At 49.3% G+C, this 25,082-nt stretch overlaps 1 protein-coding gene across 4 annotated transcripts in view; it reads right to left on the bottom strand.

The window, feature by feature from the left end:
- LOC147102413 (galectin-4-like) overlaps positions 1–24,722 on the bottom strand; it is a 32,461-nt gene extending 7,739 nt beyond the window's left edge. Inside the window, exons 1-10 of one of the 4 annotated variants that reach the window (XM_085964822.1) lie at positions 24,616–24,721; positions 24,301–24,445; positions 17,909–17,997; positions 10,773–10,980; positions 8,138–8,257; positions 6,916–6,945; positions 5,029–5,088; positions 3,466–3,504; positions 3,318–3,356; positions 2,183–2,233 (exon numbers count right to left, since the gene is read on the bottom strand). In XM_085964822.1, the coding sequence (XP_085820948.1) occupies positions 2,183–2,233; positions 3,318–3,356; positions 3,466–3,504; positions 5,029–5,088; positions 6,916–6,945; positions 8,138–8,257; positions 10,773–10,980; positions 17,909–17,997; positions 24,301–24,339 (675 nt within the window). In that variant the 5' untranslated portion in view covers positions 24,340–24,445; positions 24,616–24,721. Of the gene's footprint in view, positions 1–2,182; positions 2,234–3,317; positions 3,357–3,465; positions 3,505–5,028; positions 5,089–6,915; positions 6,946–8,137; positions 8,258–10,772; positions 10,981–17,908; positions 17,998–24,300; positions 24,586–24,615 lie in introns of those variants that run through there. The other 3 variants (XM_085964824.1, XM_085964825.1, XM_085964823.1) reach the window with 3 other exon arrangements.
- Between the last annotated feature and the right edge of the window lie 360 nt (positions 24,723–25,082).

Genomic DNA, 25,082 nt, shown 5'->3' with positions numbered 1-25,082 from the left:
GGCAGACTTAACAGAGCGCTGCGCTGTTCAGCTTCCGCGTGGGCCTTCAACCAACGCCACTTGGGTAGGAAAAACATCATTCTCCTCGGCAACTCCTGGTTTCACTTTAAATCTTCATTATCAAAAGAAGGTTATTATAACTAGGGGCCTCTTAATTTATTTCCCAGGGTCCACGGCCAGTGACCCCACCGCCCCCCCCCCCAAACGTGTCCCTGGCACTGGGTGGGTGAGAGGTAGGCAGGGGGGCATGGACCCTCACACAGCCCCGACTCCCCACAAGGAGCAGCTTGCTGAACAGCACCTCATCTTCCGATTAGGCACTTTACAGTCTTCCGGACTCAATATCGAGTTCAACAATTTCAGATCATAACCTCGGCCCCTATTATGTTTTTATATTTTTTATCCACACTTTTGATTTGTGCCTTTTCCTTTGTTTCTCTCCCACATGACAGCTGTCTTTCACTCTGCCAGCGCATTTCACACTTCATCTAGAGCCATTGTCTGTTTCTTCACCTGTCCTATTACCATCTCGTCTCGCCTTGAATATCTCTTAATGTCTCTTCTTTCATCCCCTCCCCCATTTCCCAGCCCCCAAACTGCCTTTTAATCTGTTTCATTTCCTGCCTTTTTTTCTCAGTTCTGTAGAAGGGTTTCGACTCAAAACGTTAACTCTGTTTCTCTCCACCGATGCTGCCTGGCCTGCTGAGTTTTTCCAGCGTTTTCTGTTGTTATTTCGGATTTCCAGCATCCGCAGTATTTTGCTACTATCGTAGCTTGCTGAAGGTGTCCAGTCACCGTCCCAGTTCAGACTTTACATGCTGTGTATTTTCCAGCATAACAGGGCCTGAATTTGCACTCGGAGGCTTCCCGCGGGGCGAACGCCTCCGAGCCGCAAGAAAACTCCGCACCCACTTGATGGTCCCGGAACTTCGTCGACTCGCGCTACTGGGCCTGCAGGCGTATGCCTGCGTCAAGGCCCGCGGATCACAGGGGCGCACGCGGTTCACAAGCGCCCCTGGGGATCACGTGGGCCAGGCCAGAGAGGGGGGAATCCCCATTATGCTGATGGGGGATTCCATTTGCGTACGGAATCCCCATCGGCCAAATAGGAATCACCCAAAAAAAAAACACAATTTGCACACCAGTTAAATAAAAATAAATCACATTACATGTTCAAAATTAATTAAAACGCAATTAAATTAAACAGCTAAAACTAAAATTTAATTTTTTGAAAAATAAATTTAAACATTTTAATAAGGGGGCTAAAAGTAACCTATAACTAAATGTTAAAGTTTGTTTGAACTCTCGGGCTCTTTCCCCCTTTCTCCAGTAGAGGGTGCCAGCAGCCAGCTAGCTGTCTGGTTCTTTCTGAATCATCTTCTTAGGCAGTCCCTCAGAACCGAGGTTGACTTGCTTCCACATTAACAATGAGTTCTCAGGTGATTGATGAGTTTCCGAATAGCCTTCCAGCAGGTCCCAGGAGAGGGCCACTAAGCCAAGACTTTCAAATCCAGCAGGAAAAGAGCTGCCCGTTTTCCACAGCAACTTATCAGGGTCTCTCCACGCAGTTCAGTGGCTGCCAAGTGCCACTGGAGGGGGAATTTAAAACCGCTCGAAAACCAGGGGGGGCCTCGAACTGGCCAATAACACGGAAGGGGCTCCCTAGTGACACACTTGGCAAGTGCTGTACTGACTGGGAAGGTACCAGGCTCCATGCCCGCTGTGTGCACCATGCCAGCTGATTTTCACCAGCAGCTATGGCAGGGAGGTACGCTAATCAACTTCACGACCAGTCAGCGAGATCAGCTGGACTCCCAGCTCCGGACTGCTGTGCAACGGACTGAGCCCGGCTCCAAGTGCAGCTGGAGGAACGCCGTGGACTGTGGCTGAATGTGAGGCCCCATGCAGCTGAATAACCCGACACCATTCTATCTAGACTTCGCATGGGAGCATCGCCTCTTGGGTGAGGTGCCACAGCGCTACCAGCCCCGAATGGGTTCAGTGCCTTCAGAAGAGGTGGGGAGGAAAAGGAGATTGGGGAGGGGGTGGAAGTGGAGGGAAAGAACAGCGTCAAGTGTTCTATGTTCTAAATAATTTTGTGAATGATCCAAAAAGTGCTTCAGCGAAAGCCATGACATTCCTGCCTCCAAGCTAGTTAACAAAACGCCAGTTTGGTACTTACCGGAGCGATCATTCCTGAGGGAAAGGCTGGCTCGGGGAACAGAGAGCTGGCCTGCAATTGGAGAGAGAATCTTTGCAAACCTCAATCACTTCCACACACGGAGGGAGAACGGGGATGTGAATTTCTCATGATTATAATTTGTGGCAGTCTGGCCATTAATCTAAACCCAATTCTGGTGCTTGGCTACATACCTACTGCACGCCAACAGTCACGTTAATACACCTGACAGAACGGTGACTGCTGCAATGGAGGCAACAACAACTTACATTTATATAGCGCATTTAATGTAGTAAAACGTCCCAGGGCGCTTCACGGGAGCGTTAGCAAACAAAATTTGGCACCGAGCCACAGAAGGAGATATTAGGACAGGTGACCAAAAGCTTGGCCAAACAGGTAGGTTTTATGGAGCATCTTAAAAGGAGAGGTAGAGAGGTGGCGAGGTTTAGGGAGGGAATTCTGGAGCTTAGGGCCGGAATTCCGGAGCTTAGGGCCCAGGCAGCTGAAAGCACAGCCGTCAATGGTGGAGCGATTAAAATCGGGGATGCGGAAGAAGCCAGAATTGGAGGAGGGCAGAGGTCTCCGGGGGGGGGGGGGGGGGGGGGGGGGGGGGGTTGTGGGGCTGGAGGAGGTTACAGAGATAGGGAGGGGCGAGGCCATGGAGGGATTTGAAAACAAAGGATGAGAATTTTAAAATTGAGACGTTGCCGGACCGGGAGCCAGTGTAGGTCAGCGAGCACAGGGGTGATGGGTGAACGGGACGTGGTGCGAGTTAGGACACGGGCAGCAGAGTTTTGGATGAGCTCGCGTTTACGGAGGGTGGAAGATGGGGGCGGAGTTTGTGACGGGGACGAAGACAATGACTTCGGTCTTCCCGATATTTAATTGAAGGAAATTGCTGCTCACCCAGGACTGGATGTCGGAAAAGCAGCATGAAAATCAGAGACAGTGGAGGGGTCAAAGAGGTGGTGTTGATTCACGGGATTGATCGATGTAACTACTAGCAACAGATGAGAAATTTACCGGATTGGCTGGGGCAAACATGCAACCAGCCTGGAACTGAACAGAGAGATTATCGCATCATCATAAAAATGATTCAAGTATTAAGAAATTCCGAGGATCAATCGGTGTAACTTACCGGATTGGCAAAGGCAGGTGGAGCAAACATGGAGCCAGCCTGGAATTGAAGAGAGAGGTTATTCGGTATGAATTGAAAAGAAAGGTTGCTGGAGCCATTAGGACAGGCATTGATCAGTATAACTACTAGCAAAAAGGTCAGAACTTACCAGATTGGCCGGGGCAGCTGGCGCAAACATGGAACCAGCCTGGAATTGAACAGAGGTTAGTACAAAAACATCTGGATCACTTTAAAATGACAGCTCGGTTATTCACAACAGCAGAACAGTTTCAGAAGCCCGAGAGGAGAGGCAGCACGAAGTGCCGAAGATTCACTGGACCAAGGATGCCAGAAATGAGAAGTTATCGTTGTTAAGAAAGGAACAGAGGCGGTGAAGCAGGGAGAATCTAATAGAGGCTTTCAAAATGATGAAAGGTTTTGAGAAGATAAATACTGAAAGGTTGCTTCCACTGGTCGATGAATCAAGGGGGAGTAGATCGAGGATTATGACTCGAAGAGTGAAGTTGCACAGAATGCACAGAAATCCCACAGTGCAGATAGAGGCCATTTCGGCCCATCGAGCCTGCACCGACACATATCCCACCCGATCCCCGTAACCCCTACACCAACACATATCCCACCCTATCCCCGTAACCCCACGTATTTAATCCCCCTAACACTAAGGGTCAATTTATCATAGCCAATCAACCTAACCCGCACATCTTTGGACTGTGGGAGGAAACCGGAGCACCCGGAGAAAACCCACGCAAACACGGGGAGAATGTGCAAACTCCACACAGACAGTCACCCGAGGCCGGATTTGAACCCGGGTCCCTGGCACTGTGAGGCAACAGTGCTAACCACTATGCCACCGTGCTGTTAGAAGAAGTGTTTCCAGACGGTTATTCGAATAGTGGCTATCGAAGCAGAGACTATAAACATTGTTCAAAGGGAAATTAGATAGGAATATTAAAAGGAAAATGGGAAACGAGATTAAAGTTAAAACCCCCAAGGCCAGGCAAGATGGGCCAATTGGCTACTTTCTGTGCTGTGATTTATATGTAAAGAGGACATAGACAGAAATTCTCCTAAACTTTGGATAAAGAGATTAACTAATCTGTTTGGTGTCACTAATCGCTCGCCCTCTCCCCTATTTTTTTCCGTGATCCTACACAATGGGCTTTGGCCCTTCACCTGGCTACCCCACACACAGAGCTCCCCTTGTACTGTTCAGAGTGACACCTCAGAAAACCAAGGGGGGGGGGGGGGGGGGGAAGATGCTTTTGTGTGGTAGTTGCAGTGGTCATGTTCCTGGACTAGTAATCCACCGTGGCAACTGGAGAACGCAAACTCGGTTCAAAAAATCTGAAAATAAAAAGGCTGGGATCAGCAAGAGTGAAAACCCAACTGGTTCACTAATGGATTTAAGGAAGGAAATCTGCCATGTTTACTCTGGCCTACATGTGACTCCAGTCCCATACCAACGTGGTTGACTCTTAACTGCCATCTGAAGTGGCCTAGCGAGATACTAGGCATCATGCCTCTTGACTCTGTTTATAACTATAGACTATACAGACCATGTCCTGTGGCCCTCTGGCACAGAACACCCTAAAAAATTACCCTGTTTAAAAGTGGATTTGGGGCAAGGTTGAAAGAAAAGTTCGTAATAGCGCAAATCAAAGACATTCTGGGGACTAAACTGCGTAACCTACGGCAACAGCTAGAAACTTACCGGACAGGCATTTCCGATGGGATAAGCAGAGGATGCAAAAGCAGGAAAGCTGGGATTGAACTGGAATTCAAACAGAAATGTACTTATTACAAACAGGCAGCATTAAACATTCAATTTGCATCAAGGCCCTTTCCATAGGCTTCAAAGTAGGAGGAGCTTGAGACTGGTTTTGATTGACGGCATTGAGTGCCATGCACAGGGGCCACAGATGGGGAACAGTCTGGACTTCTGGAGTACATAGTGAAGGGTAACTGGTTATGTGGGGAGGTGGAAAATTTGGGGGCATTTTACTTCTAATTAACCTTTCCCACTTAATGGCCCTTGGGGGAAGACGCTTCCAGCTCACAGACTGACACATGACAACTTGGGTCTCCTCATGCAGCATACCATCCCCGGCCAAGGGCAGGCAGGCAATCTCTGCCCAGCCTCAGCTAATCCCACTCTACCACCAGCTTACCACGGGTGCACAATACAGGAAACTTTTTTTTAATCCGGCACCGACGGGATCGACGTGGTGCCAGTTCATCAAAAATTCCGGATAACCGAACGCTATAGTAAAAGATACGGAGCCGAGAGCTCCATATAAAGCAACAAACCCTGTTGCTTAGCAACAGGTTCAGAACAATGGCCACAAGTTCCAAGCGTCTCTGTAGCTTAGCAACAGCTGCAGCCACACCCTTGCACGGCAACAGATGGAGGAAGGCAAGTAATAAAACTTACCTGAACCTACTCCTGAATTTTGCTGGTTAACCGAGATTTCCGGTTATTTAGGTGCCGGTAAATCGAAAGTTTCCTGTAGTGGCCTACATACTACTGCACCCACAGTGGACCTCATCACTGCCCAGGACACTGGTTAAGACCCTAACTGGTACATCAAGTGCAGTACTTGCTCACTCTGCTACAACAACAACAAATTAATATAGCGTCTTTAACATAGTAAAACGTCCCAAGGTGCTTCACAGGATTATTATAAGCCAAAAAATTTGACACTGAGCCACATCAGGAAAAATTAGAGTAGCTGACCAAAAGCTGGGTCAAAGATGTAGATTTTAAGGAGAGTCTTATAGGAGGAAAGAGAGGTAGAGAGACGGAGAGGTTTAGGGAGGGAATTCCAGAGCTTAGGGCCCAGGCAGCTGAAGACACAGCCGCCAATGGTTGAGCGATTATAATCAGGGATGCTCAAGAGGGCAGAATTAGAGGAGCGCGGATATGTCGGGGGGTTGTAGGGCTGAAGGAGATTACAGAGATAGGGAGGGGCGAGGCCCTGGAGGGATTTGAAAACCAAGGATGAGAATTTTGAAAAAATCGAGGCATTGTAACAGGAAGGATAACGGCGCTCGGGAGGGGAACAGAGAAAAGGGAGGCAGGAAAAGTGCTGGGAAAACACAGCAGGTCTCTCAGCATCTGGAAACAGAAGAGGCGGGTTAGCATTTTGGGCGATGACCCTTCAGAGCCGAAAACCAGAAGATCCGGGCTCGTCCTGCAGGCTCCTGTTCCGAGAGCTCGAAACATTAACCTTGCTGTTCTCCCCCGTCCGACCTGCTGTGCATCTCCTGTGTCTGCGGTTATTTTCCTTGCTATTTGTGCTCAGGATTCAAAACAATGAGGAAAGGCTGGACCAGATCTTCTCATCGGGGGGTGGGGGGGAAGCTTTGAAGCGGTTCAATAGACCTTTTCAAAATGATTAAAAAGTGGACAAATTGTTCACACCAATAGTTCCAAAAGCTGGTGGAAATAGTTCTGGCCAAACTCCCTCCTACAGACAATTCGTAAAACTATTTCACACAACGAGTAATAGGCACTTGGAATAAGTTACTAGGAAAGGACTTTGAGACAGACAGTAGAAATAGATTGAAGAGATAACTATAGCGATCCCCTCAAACTCACATTATTTCCTGCTGGTGCCGCTGGTTGGAACTGAAAGTGAAACAGAAGTGGCGTCAGTTTGCAATATAGGAGAAACATTTCAACTCGCGTCATCCCGAGCAACAGTTGCCGATTCTCATCCCTACACATACCCATTATTATCACGGCCACCGTTTGACTGTATGTGTATAAGTCACAGTCTGCTCATTGGACGGGGCTTTATGCCAGGGTGCGGGGAGCACGTTCTGGCCATTTCTTTGCCATCAAACCTTCAAAAACAGCGGCCTTCATTGAGGCTGGGAGGATGCAATACAACAAGAGGCCACTAGGGAGCAGTGACGCACACCGAGGCCCACAGTCAAATAAATTCAACATGCGAGGTCAAAGTTGAAGGCAGTGACCACAGAATGTTCCCCCCCACCACTCCCTCCCATCCAGAAGGAGTTCCATTTTTGGGAGGATGCAATACAACAAGAGGCCACAACAAGTCACCTCTAAGTCTTCTCTTTTCTAAAGAAAGAAAACCCAACCTGTTCAATTTTTCCTGATAGCTGTAATCTCTCACTTCCGATACTATCCTTGCAAATCCTTTTTTTGCACTTTCGCCAGTGCTTCAATGTCCTTTTTATAGTATGGATGGAAGAGGCAGGTGGAGCCTCAGTGTAACATCTCAGCATAAGGGTGTGGCACTTCCTCAGTGCTGCACTGTGGTGTCAGCCTAGACTGTTCTGCTCAAGTCCTGGAGTGGGGCTTGAACCCACAACCTTGTAACTCACGAGAATGGAACGCTACCAACAGAGCCAAGCAGGCACATCTAGGAATGGCCAATCTAGAAGCGGAATTGAGGTCAATTGTTGTACCTCGATCACTGCTGATCGAACCAGGGACTTGCCTGCTCCGTATAGCTCAGTTCCACATTGTTGTCGCCAACTGAACCATTGTTGTTTGTTTACTCGGCCTTGTGTCCATCATTTCAGACAGCACCAAGTGGAGTGGGCTCATCCCAGCGACACTGGGCAAGAGGACCCTTTTACAACCTGTCTACTCCACTCCACTCTAGGCTGTCTGACTAGCTAGAGACAGGGGAGCTTTTCAAATACAGGTTTTGGGGGGGGGGGGGGGGGGGGGGGGGGGGGAAGGGCAGGGGATTTACACTAAGCTCACGGAGGTACTGTGCGGGCTGGCACTTACCCTCTCAGTTAAACCCTCGCCGCACCAAGTTAGAATGTAACGCGTTACTTACCTGATTGTTTATGAAGCTGAGGGAGACAACCTCCACTTGACCAGCTATACCAATGGTGTCCACTCTGGAGATCGGGATCCGGTGCTTGAATTCCAGTAAGTGTTGATCATTCACCGCCACCTGGACAACAACACAACACTCTGAAAGATAACTGGCAATACTTGAGGTCCATGATTTGAAAGCCGCTGATAATTTGAGAGACACCAGACTCAATTAAGTCAAGACTGGACTGTCCCAACTTTTTAAAAACAGGGCGAGAAGAGTTTGACTCTTTTGCTTCGAGTTTTCCCCTTCCTCTCCGGAGGGCGCTGAAATGCCGGGGCACAGTCCCGTGGGTGCTGCCAGCCCTCTGGAAGCTCAGCCCGTCTTCATCTGCAAACCCAAATAGGGAGTGACCGCAGGCTCTTTGACCATGGGGCAGTGGGAGAGAACTGAGCCCCACCTCTTCTTTCCCCAACAGTCAAGCCTCTGCACTTGCGAGCAGCAGTCCCTGAAGAGCAGCCAGGAGCTGGAATCCCGCCCCTCCTACATTGGGTATTGCTGATGCCAATGGTTGTGGTCCAAGCGGAGATCAGCACAGACCAGGGGTCAAACCTGGGATCTTCCCGGTCTGTATTAATATGCACTGCTTGGGGGGCAATTACTCAGAGCCACAGGGGGGGGGCAGCTACTGACCAAACTCACTGACATCACACAAATGCATCTACCATATTCGCTAATAATGTAACATGGAGATCCTTATCCAAAAACACAAATCCCATCTTATGAAAATAAACACAGCACAGGATAAGACAATAACGGCTCCATGAACCAAAACTGAACACCTACAAAAAAAAATCAGATTTATCCCATTCCCCAAATACCATTTTTAACAAGCAACAACTTGGGTCAATAGATGAATAAAATCATCATATAAACACGACACCATCTTAAGGAGCTGTGGCACGCTCATTATTTATCTACAAATTCCTCATTTTAGGGCAGTAGGGCAATTTCTGACTTCAAGGTCACATTGAATAAACACACACTCATCACACCGCAAGACCGCCCCCTCTCCTCCCCAGCTAACATGTTCGACAAGAAGTGCGGGCTGGAAATCACCCCACCGCATTAGGACAAAGCCCCATGAGCCATGAAAATACTGGCCGGGGGCATCTCAGCCACATGGGGCAGATTCACTGCAGGTGGAAGAGAAGCCCCTGGGTGCTGGTTTTAGTTTAAAGGTATAGCCTGGCATGGAGCAATGGGCCTTTTTCCCCAGGGGTACACTTCTTCTTAGACAGTCCCTCAGAACCGAGGATGACTTGCTTCCACATTAAAAATGAGTTCTCAGGTGACCGATGAGTCCAATGCGGGACCTACAGTCTCTGTCACAGGTGGGGCAGATGGTGGTTGAAGGGGCGGGTGGGTGAGGTGCTTGGGTTGAAGTGCGCTCCTTGCGCTGCCTGCGCTTGGCTTCCGCTTGCTCCCGGCGAAGAGACTCGAAGTGTTCGGCGCCTTCCCAGATGCTTCTCCACTTTGTGCAATCTTGGGCCAGGTGTGCGATCTTGGGCCAGGGATTCCCAGGTGTCGGTGGGGATGTTGCACTTTTTCCAAGGAGGCTTTGAGGATGTCCTTCAAGCGTTTCCTCTGTCCACCTGGGGCTCTCTTGCCGTGTCGGAGCTCCGAGTAGAGCGCATGTTTTGAGTCCCGTATCGGGCATGCGGACAACGTGACCCGTCCATCGGAGCTAGTCGAGCGTGGTCAGAGCTTCGAATATGGGGATGTTGGCCTGAGCGAGAACACCGCCGTTGGTGCGCCTATCCTGCCAATGGATTTGCAGGATCTTGCGGAGGCAGCGTTGGTGGTACCTCTCCAGTGCTTTGAGGTGTCTGCTGTACATGGTCCAATACTCTCTGAAGCATACAGGAGGGCGGGTATCACTACTGCTCAGAGGATACATCACTGCCAAGTCACATGGAAAACATCCCAGTGGTGACTGACCACATAACTCACAAGTCACAAGGTCATGTGTGCATTGCATCAGCTGGGCTACAAACCCTAATTCCATCATTTCTACTGCCACCCACACCCTGACTCACTCAGAACTGACCAGGGGTTAGGAAATAGGAGCAGGAGTAGGTTATTCAGCCCCTTGAGCCGGTTCCACCATTCAATTAGATCATGGCTGATCTGTAGTTCAACTCCATTTACCTGTCTTTGCTCGATATCCCTTACCTAATAAAAATCTATCTATCTCGGTCTTGAAAGCACCAATTATCCCAGCATCCACAGCCTTGAATGGCAGAACAGGCTCGAGGGGCTGAATGGTCTACTCCTCTTCATATGTTCCCAGACCTGGTAGTTTCTCTCCTGATTGACACCATTAACTCAACTATGGGACTGTCCCTCACCCTATTGCTCTCTTGCTGTGGAATATGAAGGACGGGTTCGATAGAAGAGATGGGGGTGGGCTGGGAAGTCTCAACCTCCATGCCTTTCCTTGGGATCCATAGGCACACTATCCCTGGCCACAGCTCCCCTAAGACGGGCCTCCCAATCATGCATTGCTCCCAAATTGTAACAAGTGACTGAAAGTGTGCTGTGAATTTAAAGATTTTTATGTTTCTTAAAAACTCAGAATTGTACAAATTACCTTATAAGAATCATTCTGGACAAGTATGAGAAGTTGGAAAGTTGCTCCCTTCTGGATTGGCATCTCATACTTCCTCTCCTCAGAGCACCAGCTCTGGTTCTCGAAGGTGTTGCAAACTACATAGTCTGGACACTCAAACCGCGGGTTGAAGTGAAATGCGACATCGCAATGTTGTGCCATCATGCCACACTGAAGGTTTACGTGAAATCTGAGGAGAAAGAGAGGGGTCAGGGCAACGTGAACTCTCAACCACCAAAAGACAAACCATCGTCCCCCTCAGAGCACCGGGATACTGGGGGTCCCATTCAGCCTCTAACACGGTTTACAGGAGCTGTGCAAAAAGACACGTATTGAACCAGGTTCACCACCACTCTACTTCACCCCACCACCACTTCTCCCGACCCCTCCACGGTCTCTAAATTGTCAGGCTGCTTGTCCGACATCCAGTTCTGGGTGAGCAGAAATTTTCTCCAATTAAATATTGGGAAGACCAAAGCCATTGTTTCCGGTCCCCGCCACAAGCTCCGTTCCCTCGCCAATGACTCCACTCCTCTCCCCAACATCTGTCTGAGGCTGAACCACACTGTTCGCAATCTTGGTGTCATATTTCACCCTGAAATAAGCTTCCGACCACATATTCGCAGCATAACTAAGACCGCCAACTTCCACCTCTGTAACATCGCCCGTCTCCTCCAACCCTCATCCATGCCTTTGTTACCTCTAGACTTGACTATTCCAACGCACTCCTGGCTGGCCTCCCATGTTCTACCCTACGTAAACTGGAGGTCATCCAAAACTCAGTTGCCCATGTCCTAACTCGCACCAAGTCCTGTTCGCCCATCACCCCTGTACTCGCTGTACATTGGCTCCCGGTTAAGCAACGCCTCGATTTCAAACTTCATCCTTGTTTTCAAATCCCTCCATGGATATCTGCGCTCCTCTAATTCTGCCCTCTTGAGCATTCCCGATTATAAATCGCTCAACCATTGGCAGCTATGCTTTCAGTTGCCTAGGCCCTAAGCTCTGGAATTCCCTCCCTAAACCTCTCCGCCTCGCTACCTCTCTTTCCTCCTTTAAGACGCTCCTTAAAACCTACCTCTTTGACCAAGCTGCCCTAAATTCTCCTGTGGCTCTGTTTCAAATTTTTTGTCTTAAAACATTCCAAGGCACTTCACAGGAGTATTATGTTACGTTAAAGGCGCTATATAAATACAAGTTGTTGTTGCTGCTGGGTCAAGGGTCAAGGGTCAAAATCCTGGAGCGCCCCCCTAACAGCATTGTGGGAGTACCTTCACCACATGGACTGCAGCGGTTCAAGAAGGCAGCTCAAGGGCAATGAGGGATGGACAATAAATGCTACGCCCAGATCCCATGAACGAATTTTTTTTAAAACAGGCTCAGAGAAGTTAATGTGTCCAACAAAATACGAGGAAACCAGACTAATGCACACAGTTGAAATGAGGCTATCACCAAAGCACCCTGGGTTAACAGCAATATCACCACCAACTCAGGCTGTGTTAGTATTTCAGCAGCAACATCTAATGAGTTGGTAGGTGTCATGAGGTTGTGGGTTCCTGGCCTGATCGAGGCTATCACTCCAGTGCAGTAAGGGGTAGTGCTGCAATGTTGGAGGTGCCGTCCTTTGGATGAGATCTCAGTACGAGGCCCTATCCCAGCCGATCAGATGGATATTTTAGAACTAAGACGGTAAGGTTGGTACAAGAGGCCGAGATGCCTTCCTCATCCAAACCTACTTTGTAATCTTGTGCGAATATTGGCGGAGGGCGCAGAATTTTAATCGGTTTATATTCCGAGTCCTTCAAACAAGATTGTGGTAAACCACTTTTACCGTTCACTATCGTTACACTATAGTTATCACTGTTAGATCGTTTCCCTATAGTTATCACTGTTCACATTGTTGTATCACTGTACAAGGTCGCCTCTTGTCACGCTGCTATACCTGGGCTGACCACTGCCGACTCCGCCCATGGCTCCACCTACCTGCCCGGGTATAAAGGTGGTCGACTGGCTGGTATTCCTCCTTCTTGGATCCGATCACCCACGAGGGTGGGCTCTGTTATTTAGTCAATAAAAACCTATAGTTACTTTCTTAACTCGTCGCTTTTCATTGGACGAATTGATAGGTATATCAATTTTATTGACTAAATTTTAAAATGTCGTCACTTGAGCAGCCAAACAACCAGTCAACGGAGCAGCCAAACAACCAGCCAGACGCCCAGCTACAACAGCCACAGCAGCCGGCTTGGCTGCGAGCCCTCAAACCACCGTACCTGGATCTAAACCCACAAGCAACAAACGCAGCCCTCGACTTCAAACACTGGCTGTGCTGCTTCGAATCCTACCTGGAAGAATCCGGCGTCCCTCAGAGATCCAAACTAAGAGTTCTGACCGCCCAAGCGAGCCCTAAAGTATACGCACTCATCCAGGACATTACTACTTACGAGGCCGCTATCAACCTACTGAAACAGCAGTACCGGAGCCCGGTAAATTCCATGTATGCCAGACACCTCCTAAGATCCCGCCCGCAACAGCCAGGAGAGTCTGTAGCTGAATTTTTACGGGCGCTACGAACACTCGGCAGGGACTGTGACTTTAAAGCAGTATCGGCTGCAGAAAACACTGAAGATAACATCCGCGATGCCTTCGTGAAAGGCCTTCGGTCCGACTACTCACGGCAGAGACTGCTGGAATCAAAGGACCTCGACCTGAACACAGCTGCAGCCTTGGCCTACTCCCTAGAAGTGACCCAGCGGGACCTCGAGGTGTATTCCAGGTACAGTTCGCGACTCTGGGACTCGGGCCCGACCCCGACCGCAATACCCCTCGTAGCGCCGCCCCCGGGACCTACCTCAGCGTCGGCGTCCCGGACCCGATCGGGACCGCCACCCCCGGTACCGGCTGCGACTTCGGACCCCCGCGACCGGGCCGCTTCTTCTGTGGGCAGGCGAAACACCCGAGGTCGCGCTGCCCAGCCAAAAACACGACGTGCTCCAGCTGCCTGAAGAAAGGCCACTTCGCGAAGGCCTGCAGAGGGAGAGCAGCAGAGGCCAGCAGTGCCTCATGCGAACTGTGGGGGCGGCCATCTTTTATCAAGGCCACAGATGAGCAATGGGGGCGGCCATCTTTGATCCAGGCAACCGACGCCAGCAGTGCCTCATGTGGGTTGTGGGGGCAGCCATCTTCTCCGCCGTTTTGCCCCACCTCGTGGGCGCCTCCATTTTACCCACCACGCTCGACCGCCACCCTACCTCCAGACCTGACGACCGCTTCACCTACAGACTACAGCGACCCGCTCAGCCACACACTAGCCTCCGTCACGCTAGACCAAGCTCGCCCGCATCAGCTGTCCAAGTCAATGATGGACATCAAAGTAGACGGCCACGCCACGACCTGCCTGTTCGACAGCGGAAGCACGGAGAGCTTCATACATCCAGACACGGTGAGCCACTACTCCCTCACTGTCCAGCCAACGCGCAACCGGATCTCGATGGCATCGAGGTCCCACGCCACAGACATCAGCGGCTACTGTGTTGTGACCCTGTCGGTTAAGGGCACGGAGTATAAAAACTTTAAACTCCTCGTCCTGCCCCAGCTATGCGCTGCCGTCCTACTAGGGCTGGATTTTCAATCCCACCTCCAAAGCGTCACTCTAGCATACGGTGGACCCCTCCCCCCGCTCACAGTCGACAACCAGCAGCCTTTAAATCGCCCACCGCGTAACACCTGCGGCCTATCCACCCTCAAGGTCCCGCCACCTTCCCTGTTCGCTAACCTCACCCCCGACTGCAAACCCGTCGCTACCAAGAGCAGGCGGTACAGCGCCGGGGACAGAGCTTTCATTAGCTCTGAGGTGCAGCGTCTCCTGAAGGAGGGCATCATCGAGGGGAGCAGCAGCCCCTGGCGTGCCCAGGTTGTAGTCGTTAAGACCGGCAATAAAAACCGCCTGGTCATCGACTACAGCCAAACCATAAACCGGTACACCCAGCTGGACGCATACCCCCTTCCCCGCATATCTGATATGGCCAATCAGATTGCTCAATACCGGGTATTCTCTACCATCGACCTTAAGTCGGCCTACCACCAACTCCCTATCCGCCCCGAGGACCGCCAGTATACCGCCTTCAAGGCGAATGGCCGCCTCTACCACTTCCTTAGGGTCCCCTTCGGCGTCACCAACGGGGTTTCGGTCTTCCAAAGGGAGATGGACCGGATGGTTGACCAGAACGGGCTGCAAGCCACGTTCCCCTATCTAGATAACGTCACCATCTGCGGCCGCGACCGGCAAGACCATGACGCTAATCTGGAAAGATTCCTCCGTACGGCCCAATGGCTGAACCTCACCTACAATAAGGAGAAATGTGTGTTTAACACCTCGCGCCTTGCCATCCTCGGCTGCGTAGTAGAGAACGGAATCATCGGCCCCGATCCCGAAAGAATGCGTCCCCTCATGGAGCTACCCCTTCCCCACTGTCCAAAGGCGCTGAAGAGAACCCTGGGGCTCTTCGCCTACTATGCCCAATGGGTGCCGAATTATGCGGACAAAGCCAGACCCCTCATGAAGTCCACCTCCTTCCCCCTTACGGAAGAAGCGCGCGCGGCCTTCTCCCTCATCAGGGGAGACATTGCTAAGGCCACTATGCACGCAGTGGATGAGTCCATCCCCTTCCAAGTGGAGAGCGATGCATCCGACTTCGCCCTAGCCGCTACCCTCAACCAGGAGGGGAGACCGGTGGCCTTCTTCTCAAGGACCCTACAGGGCCCTGAGATCCGACACTCTTCGGTCGAGAAGGAGGCCCAGGCGATTGTGGAGGCGGTACGCCGCTGGAGGCATTACCTCGCAGGCAAGCGATTTACCCTCCTCACCGACCAGCGTTCGGTCGCTTTTATGTTTAATAACAAGCTGAGGGGTAAAATCAAGAACGACAAGATCTTGAGGTGGAGAATCGAGCTATCCACCTACGATTATGATATCTTGTACCGGCCTGGTAAGCTGAACGAACCCCCTGACGCTCTATCGCGAATTACATGCGCCAACGCGCAAATTGATAGACTTCAGACCCTCCACAATGACCTCTGCCACCCCGGGGTCACCAGGCTTTACCACTTCATTAAGGCCCGCAACCTGACCTACTCCATCGAGGAGGTCAGGACCATGACCAGGAACTGCCAGACCTGTGCCGAGTGCAAACCGCACTTCTTTAGGCCGGACAGAGCAAGCCTGATCAAGGCCACCCGCCCCTTCGAGCGCTTGAGCATCGATTTTAAGGGGCCCCTCCCGTCCTCTGACCGTAATGTGTACTTCCTCAACATTGTTGATGAGTACTCCCGTTTCCCCTTTGCCTTCCCCTGCCCAGACATGACCAGCACCACGGTCGTTAAATGCCTGAACGACCTCTTTGCCTTGTTCGGGTTCCCAAACTATATACATAGTGACCGGGGCGCCTCCTTCATGAGCGAGGAACTCCGTCAGTTCCTACTAGCGAGAGGCATCGCCACTAGCAGGACCACCAGCTACAACCCCCGAGGGAACGGCCAGGTGGAAAGAGAGAACGCGACGGTATGGAAGGCCGTCCTCTTAGCCTTAAAGTCTAAGGGCCTCCCAACCTCTCGCTGGCAGGAGGTCCTCCCGGCGGCGCTGCACTCCACCCGGTCACTACTTTGCACTGCCATTAACGCCACCCCCCATGAACGAATGTTTGTTTTCCCCAGGAAGTCGACTACGGGAACCACGCTACCAACCTGGCTGACCTCTCCGGGGCCGGTCTTGCTGCGAAAGCACGTGAGGGCCCATAAAACGGACCCCCTGGTCGAGAGGGTGAACCTCCTGCACGCCAACCCCCAGTACGCCTACGTGGCATACCCAGACGGGCGGGAGGACACAGTCTCCTTACGAGACCTCGCACCCTCGGGCATTCCGGAGACACCACCTTCACCCCCCCCCACCACCCCCCCAATTCCAGCCCAGGTAGACGGTACGCCGGAACCCCAAGAGCCTTCGCCTACCTCGCAGACGCCAGCATTAACACCGGAGAACGCAACACCGCCGCTGCGACGATCAGACAGGCTTACGAGGCCTCCGGACAGACGGACATACCAGAACTGGTAGTACACTTCACCCCGCCGGACTCAAATCTAAACAAGGGGTGAATGTGGTAAACCACTTTTACCGTTCACTATCGTTACACTATAGTTATCACTGTTAGATCGTTTCCCTATAGTTATCACTGTTCACATTGTTGTATCACTGTACGAGGTCGCCTCTTGTCACGCTGCTATACCTGGGCTGACCACTGCCAACTCCGCCCATCTGCCCGGGTATAAAGGTGGTCGACTGGCTGGTATTCCTCCTTCTTGGATCCGATCACCCACGAGGGTGGGCTCTGTTATTTAGTCAATAAAAACCTATAGTTACTTTCTTAACTCGTCGCTTTTCATTGGACGAATTGATAGGTATATCAAAGATCAAGAGTTGTTTTTTTCATTTGTGCTTCACCAATGACTTGTGGTTGGGAAAGAGAGAGAGAGAGAATAACTCCGGTCCACACGGCGGCTGAGCCCTTCAGCCAGGCTGATGCTCCTTTAATGGGTATTGGTGCCTCTAAAGATGGCAGCGCCCACCTCATCTGCCCAACAGTGCTGCCTGTCACTGAATTCAGGGGCGCTCTCTAGCCTCAACCCTGTAATGTAAATGCAGCATTAATGACTGCACAAACCCAGCAGTTGAAACACTAGAACAAATGCTCGTTATCTTGTTCAGGGACCAGAACTCACTGGGGGTAATTTTAACCGAACTCAGCAGGCAGGAAAGCCATGGGATCGGGTGGAGCGCCGATTTCACACCCCGCCCGATATTACCGTTAACTTCAATGGAGTATAAAACCAGCGCTGCACCCAATCCCGTCAGTCTTCTAACAGGCGGAGTTGGTTAGAAATGGCCCCCATTATATAATGGCAAGCAACTGGAACGATATTGGGAACCCAATGCTAGCATCAAGCATTTGTGCTCACAGTTTCCTCTACGCCACAAACATTAAGATTTTTATTCAGAGGTTTTCAAAGCTGGATAATTAGTACAACCGCGCTCATGACTTTAAGACACATTCTCTGCGGAATACCTGTCGCTGTGGGGAAGCACTCGTCCTTTAATCATGATCATCTTACCATCCTGCAAGCCCCCGGGAATGGGCCCAGTGTAAGGAATCAGCTGAAACACAAAACAGGCCCATCGTGAGACAGCACAGGGACAGACAATGAGAGACGTTCAGCTGGCAGCAATTAGTTAGAATGCAGGTAACTCTTAAGCATGAAGTGCGTGCAGAAAATCGAGTCCAGTTGGACGTTAGAGTGAGTTCTACCGAATCTCTCTCTCTCTCTCTCTCTCTTTCCCATCATGGTTCGATTGGTAAACTGCACAGGTCTTAGAGGGCTTGACAAGGTAGATGCTGAGAGGCTGTTTCCCCTGGCTAGAGAGTCTAGAACTCAGGGGCACAGTCTCAGGATAAGGGGTCTGCCGTTCAAGACGGAGAAATTTCTTCACTCAGAGGGTGGTGAATCTTTGCATTTCTCTACCCCAGAGGGCTGTGGATGCTCAGTCGTTGAGTATATTCAAAACTGAGGTCGAAAAATCTATTGATAATAAGGGAATCAAAGGATATGGCGATAGGGCGGGAAAGCGTAGTGGAGGTGGAAGATCAGCCATGATCTTACTGGATGGTGGAGCAGGATTGAGGGGCCGAATGGTCGACTCCTGCTCCTAATACTTATGTTCGCATCAGGAAGGTGCCTCGATTCAATGCCCAGCCGGTGCTGAGTGAGCTGATCTCAGGCAGCAATGGTGGTGGTGGTGCAATTTGTCTCAGTCTTTGAGCTGGGGTGGGGGTGGGGGGAGGGGGGAAAAGAACAGGTAAAAAAAGCCAGCATTCCTGCTCCTGATCACTGTGCAGCACCTCTGTTGGCAAGTTCACGCAAATGAAGACGTCAGGATTGGGCTTGGCTGTGAAGCTCCCCTCCGCTTCAGTGGGAATGGTAGCATAGTGGTTATGTTACTGGACTAGTAATCCAGAGACCTGGACTAATGATCCGGTGAGGCGCGAATTCAAATCCCACCACGGCAGCTGGGGAATTTTAAATACAGTTAATTAAATAAATCTGGAATAAAAAGCTGTCAGTAATTGTCGTAAAAACCCATCTGGTCCCTAATGTCCTTTAGGGAGGGAAATCTGCCGTCCTTACTCGGTCTGGCCTATATGTGACTCCAGACCCACAGCAATGTTGACTCTTGACTGCCCCTCTGAAATGGCCTAGCAAGTCACTCGGTTTCAAGAAGGAGGCTCACCACCACCAATTAAGAACATAACATAACATAAGAAATAGGAGCAGGAGTCGGCCCTTCGAGCCTGCTCCACCATTCAATGAGATCATGGCTGATCTTCTGCCTCAACTCCATTCACCGGCCCTATCGCCATATCCCTTGATGCCCTTACTAGTCAGAAATCTATCGACTTCTGTTTTGAATATACCCAATGACTGAGCCTCCACAACCCTCTGGGGTAGAGAATTCCAAAGATTCACCACCCTCTGTGTGAAGAAATTTCTTCTCATCTCAGTCCTAAATGGCCTACCCTTTATCCTGAGGCTGTGGCCCCTGGTTCTAGACTCCCCAGCCAAGGGAAACATTCTCGCAGCATCCATCCTATCAAGCCCTATAATAATAGGTTAATCATTTCCCTTAGCAGAGAGGTCAATAACCCAGGGGGCATAGATTTTAAAAAAGGTAGAAAGGTTCAGAGGGGACTTGAGGAGAATTGTTTTCACCCAGAGGGTGGAGGGGATCTGGAACCCACTGCCTAAAAAGGATGGTAGAGACAGAAATCCTCATCACATTTAAAAAGTACTTGGATATGCACTTGAAGTGCCGTAACCCACAGGGCAACGGACCAAGAGCTGGAAAGTGGGATTAGGCTGGATAGCTCTTTTCGGCCGGCATGGACACGATGGGCCAAATGGCCTCCTTCTGTGCCGTAAATTTCTATGATTCGATATCATAGAATCACAGAATGATACAGCACAGGAGGAGGCCATTCGGCCCATCGTGTCTGTGCCAGTTCTTTGGTAGAGCTATCCCATTGGTCCCACACCCCTGCTCTTTCTCCATAGCCCTGTACATTTTTTCCCCTTGTTAAATATTTTGGGGGGGGGGGGGGGGGGGGAGGCGAAAGAGATGACTGTACAGGAGAGGACGTAGCTCCTGATGAGGGCAACATCTGAAATGTTCCGATCGATAGGTTAACCCATCTCTCTCCTTCAGACCTGCTGTGTACCTCCAGCATTTGATAATTTTTCACACTTTCAGCCGTCGCACATTTTTCCCTCGTTATATCTACATTTCTTTCTAAAACATATCAAGGAGGGTGAAACTAGAATCTAACACGTTTATTGTGTTTTAATGGTGAAAACAGAATCACCCCTGCTGTAGTAAATGAACTCCGGAGTCCTACAGAGCAGGGAGGTGTGGGCAGAGTTTGCCAACCTGGGAGCCAATCAAAAGAAAAGAAAACACTTGCATTTCTATAGCGTCTTTCACAGCCTCAGGATGTCCCAAAGCACTTTACAGTCAATGAGGTACTTCTGAAGTGTGTTCACTGTAGGCAAAGCGGCAGCCAATTTGCACACAGCAAGGTCCCACAAACAGCAATGTGATAATGGCCAGATCATTTGTTTTACAGGAAACTTTGGTTTATCCGGAGGTTGTATGTCCGGAATACTCGATCTAACGGCAAAAATCAGGAGCCGTTTTCTATAAGTTTTTTTTAGTTCTCGTTTTTTTTTCCCCCCAGTCAGGCACTGCAAGGTCTGTAGCTATAGCAACAGCTTCAGCTAGAGACGCTTGCAGCTGCAGCCGACTCTTTAGAAGCTGTTGCTAAGCAAAAGTGTTTGTTGTCAGATACGGAGATGACAACCTCCGTATGCTTCAACATTAACTTTGTATGTCCGGCAGTTTTGATAGATCGGCAACACGCCGGTCCCGGATATCACAAAGTTTCCTGTAGTAATGTTGGTTGAGGGATAAATATTGGCCAGGGTACCAGAGAGAACTCCCCTGCTCTTCTTCAAAATAGTGCCATGGGATCTTTTACATCCACCTGAGAGAGCAGACGGGGCCTCGGTTTAACGTCTCACCCGAAAGACGGCACCTCCGACAGTGCCGCACTCCCTCAGAACTGCACTGGAGTGTCAGACTTGATTTGGTGCTCAAGTAACATAGAAACATAGAAGATAGGAGCAGGAGTAGGCCATTCGTCCCCTCGAGCCTGCTCCGCCATTTAATGAGATCATGACTGATCCTCCAAATTCAGTACCCTGCCCCTGCTTTCTCCCCATATCCCTTGATCCCTTTAGCCTGAAGTGATCCCTTTAGCCTTAAGTGATCCCTTTAGCCTCAAGTATCTGGAGTGGGACTTGAATCCGCAACCTTCTGGGTCGCTGGCGAGAGTGCTACCCACTGAGGCACGGCTGACATTCAATCAATGTCCCTCGGCAAGTTAGTGGGGGGACAAAACAGTAAATATCAGCCAAACTCCCTAATCTCATTAGTACCTGTTTCCCAGGACAATCTCACACGACAAAATCAATATAAAATGAGTCTGTACAATAGCAAAATACTGCAGATGCTGGAAATCTGAAATAACAACAGAAAATGCTGCAAACACTCAGCAGGTCAGGCAGCATCACGGAGCGAGAAACAAAGTTAACGTTTCAGGTCAGGTCTGTTACATCTCTAACTTTTCCCAGTTCTGACGAAGGGTCCCAGACCTGAAACGTTAACTGTTTCTCTCTCCACGGATGCTGCCTGACCTGCTGAGTGTTTCCAGCATGTTCTGTTGTTATTTTAAATTAGTTTGTAATTGGAGGATGGGTTTTAAACTGTAATTTTTCTGAATTTATAGGGTAGGGATGTGTAAGAATTACTGTCGGGGGTTTAAATGGTAGCAATAAAAGGAACACTTTAAAAATACTTGGCAATGATCATTTTCATCGACAAAAAAGAGGGGTACTTTGAACAAAACAACAACAAAAACTCCCACTTCCTTCCACTTTTAACAGACAATATAAGGGTTAAGGTTAAACAAGAGGTGTTTAAAATGTATGACCCAATTGTTCTCCTTCATGGGTTTAGCTCTCCTAGGCAACAGAATGGGTTCCTTTAGTGCATCTGCGATGATTTCAATATTAAAGCGTGAAGCGCATTTGTGGCAAAGAGAGGGAAGTGGTTGCAGTCAGACCGGGCCTACACCATGCTTTAAATTTAGCACCTCGAGTAGAGATCCAACTGCGTAGAGATAGTTGGGGAAATGAAGGGAAATTTCAGGATCGATGCAGAGCAGGCAAGGAGACATAACCCTGGCAAAACAATTCCCCTCAGGACTTATGCCCTGGAGGGTGAGTCAACCTCACGATAGAGACGAGTCTTTGCCAAACATGGGAAGGTGGATTTAGCAGCTGGTGACAAGCACGTGGCATTGGACCTAGGAGTCTAGAACATCAAGGTGACTGGTACATCGTCAGCTGGCCTGCACAGGTTCATACATCACACTAAACACTGGAGAAACGTGGGTTCATCAGCCTGGAATAAAGTGCCCGAGAGGTGACTTTGTAAAGGAAGAACAAACTTACATTTATATAGCATGACCTCAGAACGTCCCAAAGTGATAGACAAGACAGTAAACAGTGTGGAAAAGATAAATCTGGAATATTACTTTAAATTAAATTGCTTGAGGAGGATACAGGTTCAAACTGGTAAAAGATACGTTTAGGATGGAGATCAGGAAATTCCTCACATAGTCAGCATCACCTGGTAGGGTACGGAGGGCAAAAACCCTGGAATCATTTAGCAATTGGATCCTGCACAGGAGTAACACCATCACCTCCAAGTTCCCCTCCAAGTCACACTCCATCCTGAATTGGAAATCGATCACTGTTCCTTCATCATTGCTGGGTCAAAATCCTGGCACTCCCTCCCTAACAGCACTGTGGGAGTACCTTCACCGCACGGACTGCAGCGGTTCAAGAAGGCGGCTCACCAATGCTGCCCTTGCCAGCGACGTCCACATCCCGTGAATGAGTAGTTTTAAAAAAAAAATCTAGGCTCTTTCTAGAAAGATGAATTTAGATGGACGGAATGGCCTGCTCCATGTGTAAATTATCTTGAGACAGGCAAGACATAGGTCAAATGCCCGATGTGGGAACTCTGTAGCTCATGTATGTGAACACAAGCGCATCTATCCAGGGGTACCTCTCTTGCAGAGAATCCCATCTCGCCAACCCAGTCTCCCCACAGATGAGCTGTGTAAAAACCAAGTTGTCCAATTCTAACCCAACCGACCATCACCCCAGAGGACAAACCTAGAGGTTTCCAAGCACAGAAAGAAGATTCCAGAAGGATATTGCATTTTAACTAAACTACAGAGAAAGCAGCACACGTAGAGCATCTATTTGTTTGCTATGGGGCACAAACTCTCCCGAGAGGAGACACCCCCACTTGCCTAACCCCAGATATATATTTAAACACAGTGGCAGTGTCACAACAACAACAACTTGTATTTATATAGCGCCTTTAACGTAGTAAAACGTCCCAAGGCGCTGCACAGGAGTATTATAAGACAAAAAATTTGACACCGAGCCACATAAGGAGAAATTAGGGCAGGTGACCAAAAGCTTGGTCAAAGAGGTAGGTTTTAAGGAGCATCTTAAAAGGAGGAAAGAGGTAGCGAGGTGGAGAGGTTTAGGCAGGGAATTCCAGAGCTTAGGGCCCAGGCAACAGAAGGCACGGCCACCAAAGGCTGAGCAATTAGAATCAGGGATGCTCAAGAGGGCAGAATTAGAAGAGTGCAGATATCTTTTGGGGGGGGGGGGCTGTAGCAGATTACAGAGATAGGAAAAAGGCTTGCATTTCTATAGCGACTTTCACGACCACCGGACGTCTCAAAGCGCTTTACAGCCAATGAAGTACTTTTGAAGTAGAGTTGCTGTTGTAATGTGGGAGGGGGCAAGGCCATGGAGGGATTTGAAAACAAGGATGGGAATTTTGAAATCGAGGCGCTGCTTAACCGAGAGCCAATGTAGAACGACTGTAAAGAACAGCATCCCCATTTCAAAATTACAGTCTGTCATCCAACTGACAGCTTGATACAATTAACATTCCTCATTGGCCTCAAGTCAAAAATTAGCCCTGAATTTATCCCTCCCATTCCCTTGGCCCCTGGGGTAACGACAGCCTCCATAGTGCCTGAAACTGAAGGGAGGGGGAGCAACAACAAAAACACTTTTCAAAAGCACAGGAATTAAGAACAAAACTGAATGTAACAGTATGTTTCAATCTATTAAAGCCAACGCGTATTTTAAAGAACCGGTCTAATCCTGAGTAGAGACGCAATGCTGCAGATACATCGTTGCGTTTAATATCCCAGCCGGGGCGAGGCAGCCGGGCTGGGCGAGGCCAAGTGCTTACCGGGTTATAGACGGGCTGTGGGGCGGAGTAGAAATCCATGTCCGATGCTGATCCAGACCAAAGCCAACTTCCAAACTCACACCGCGACTGAAACAGGGTAGTAACACCAAGTGTCGTAATTTCCTTTTGGGCCTGAGAGTGAGATCTGAGAGAGAGAGAGGATTTTTATATAGTTTCAGCTTGTTTCTAAAAAAAATAATTTAAATTAACAGAGCAACAGCCACTTAAGGAAGTGATTTTAATAAAGAAAAGTCAAGCCGTTATTTTCACAAAGTGGCTGGTTAAAAACGTTCTTTTTGCAGGTTTCAGTTTTACCGGAAGCACCTAATACTTGTCTGAACAGACAGATTTCCTGGCGGGATGATGTTTGAAGAGAGTTATCTAAACGGATGTGTACTGTGGGTTACTGAATTAAAAATTATTTGTTTAGGGTTACCGGGTTATTAATTAATTGGGATTATAGAATTTTTTTAATTGATTAAACTGATAAAAGGCGAAAAACAAATGAAAACCCAAAGAATGGAAAAGATAAACTTGACGTTTCAGCATATTCTTCTTGTTTGTATCCTTATTCCTTGCTTGCTTTTAATTTCTTCAAATAATTGGTTTTTTTGGGGAGGGGTGCATCAAATTTGTTCTTGAATTTTTAGCGGTGAGAAAAAGGAGACAGAAAGGAAAAATATAAAATTTGATGTTTTTAAGATGGCCATCAACAATTTATGACTTGCAGGAATGAGATTGAACAATATAAATTGTTCCCTTTCTGGGCCAGAGAGGTTGAT

This window comes from Somniosus microcephalus, chromosome 22 (assembly GCF_052327205.1).
Source record: "Somniosus microcephalus isolate GS21.2 chromosome 22, FLI_Smic_1.0, whole genome shotgun sequence".
NCBI classification, from domain to species: Eukaryota; Metazoa; Chordata; class Chondrichthyes; order Squaliformes; family Somniosidae; genus Somniosus; species Somniosus microcephalus.
The sequence above is the reverse complement of the archived record's forward strand: the minus strand, read 5'-3'. Positions and strand labels throughout refer to the sequence as shown.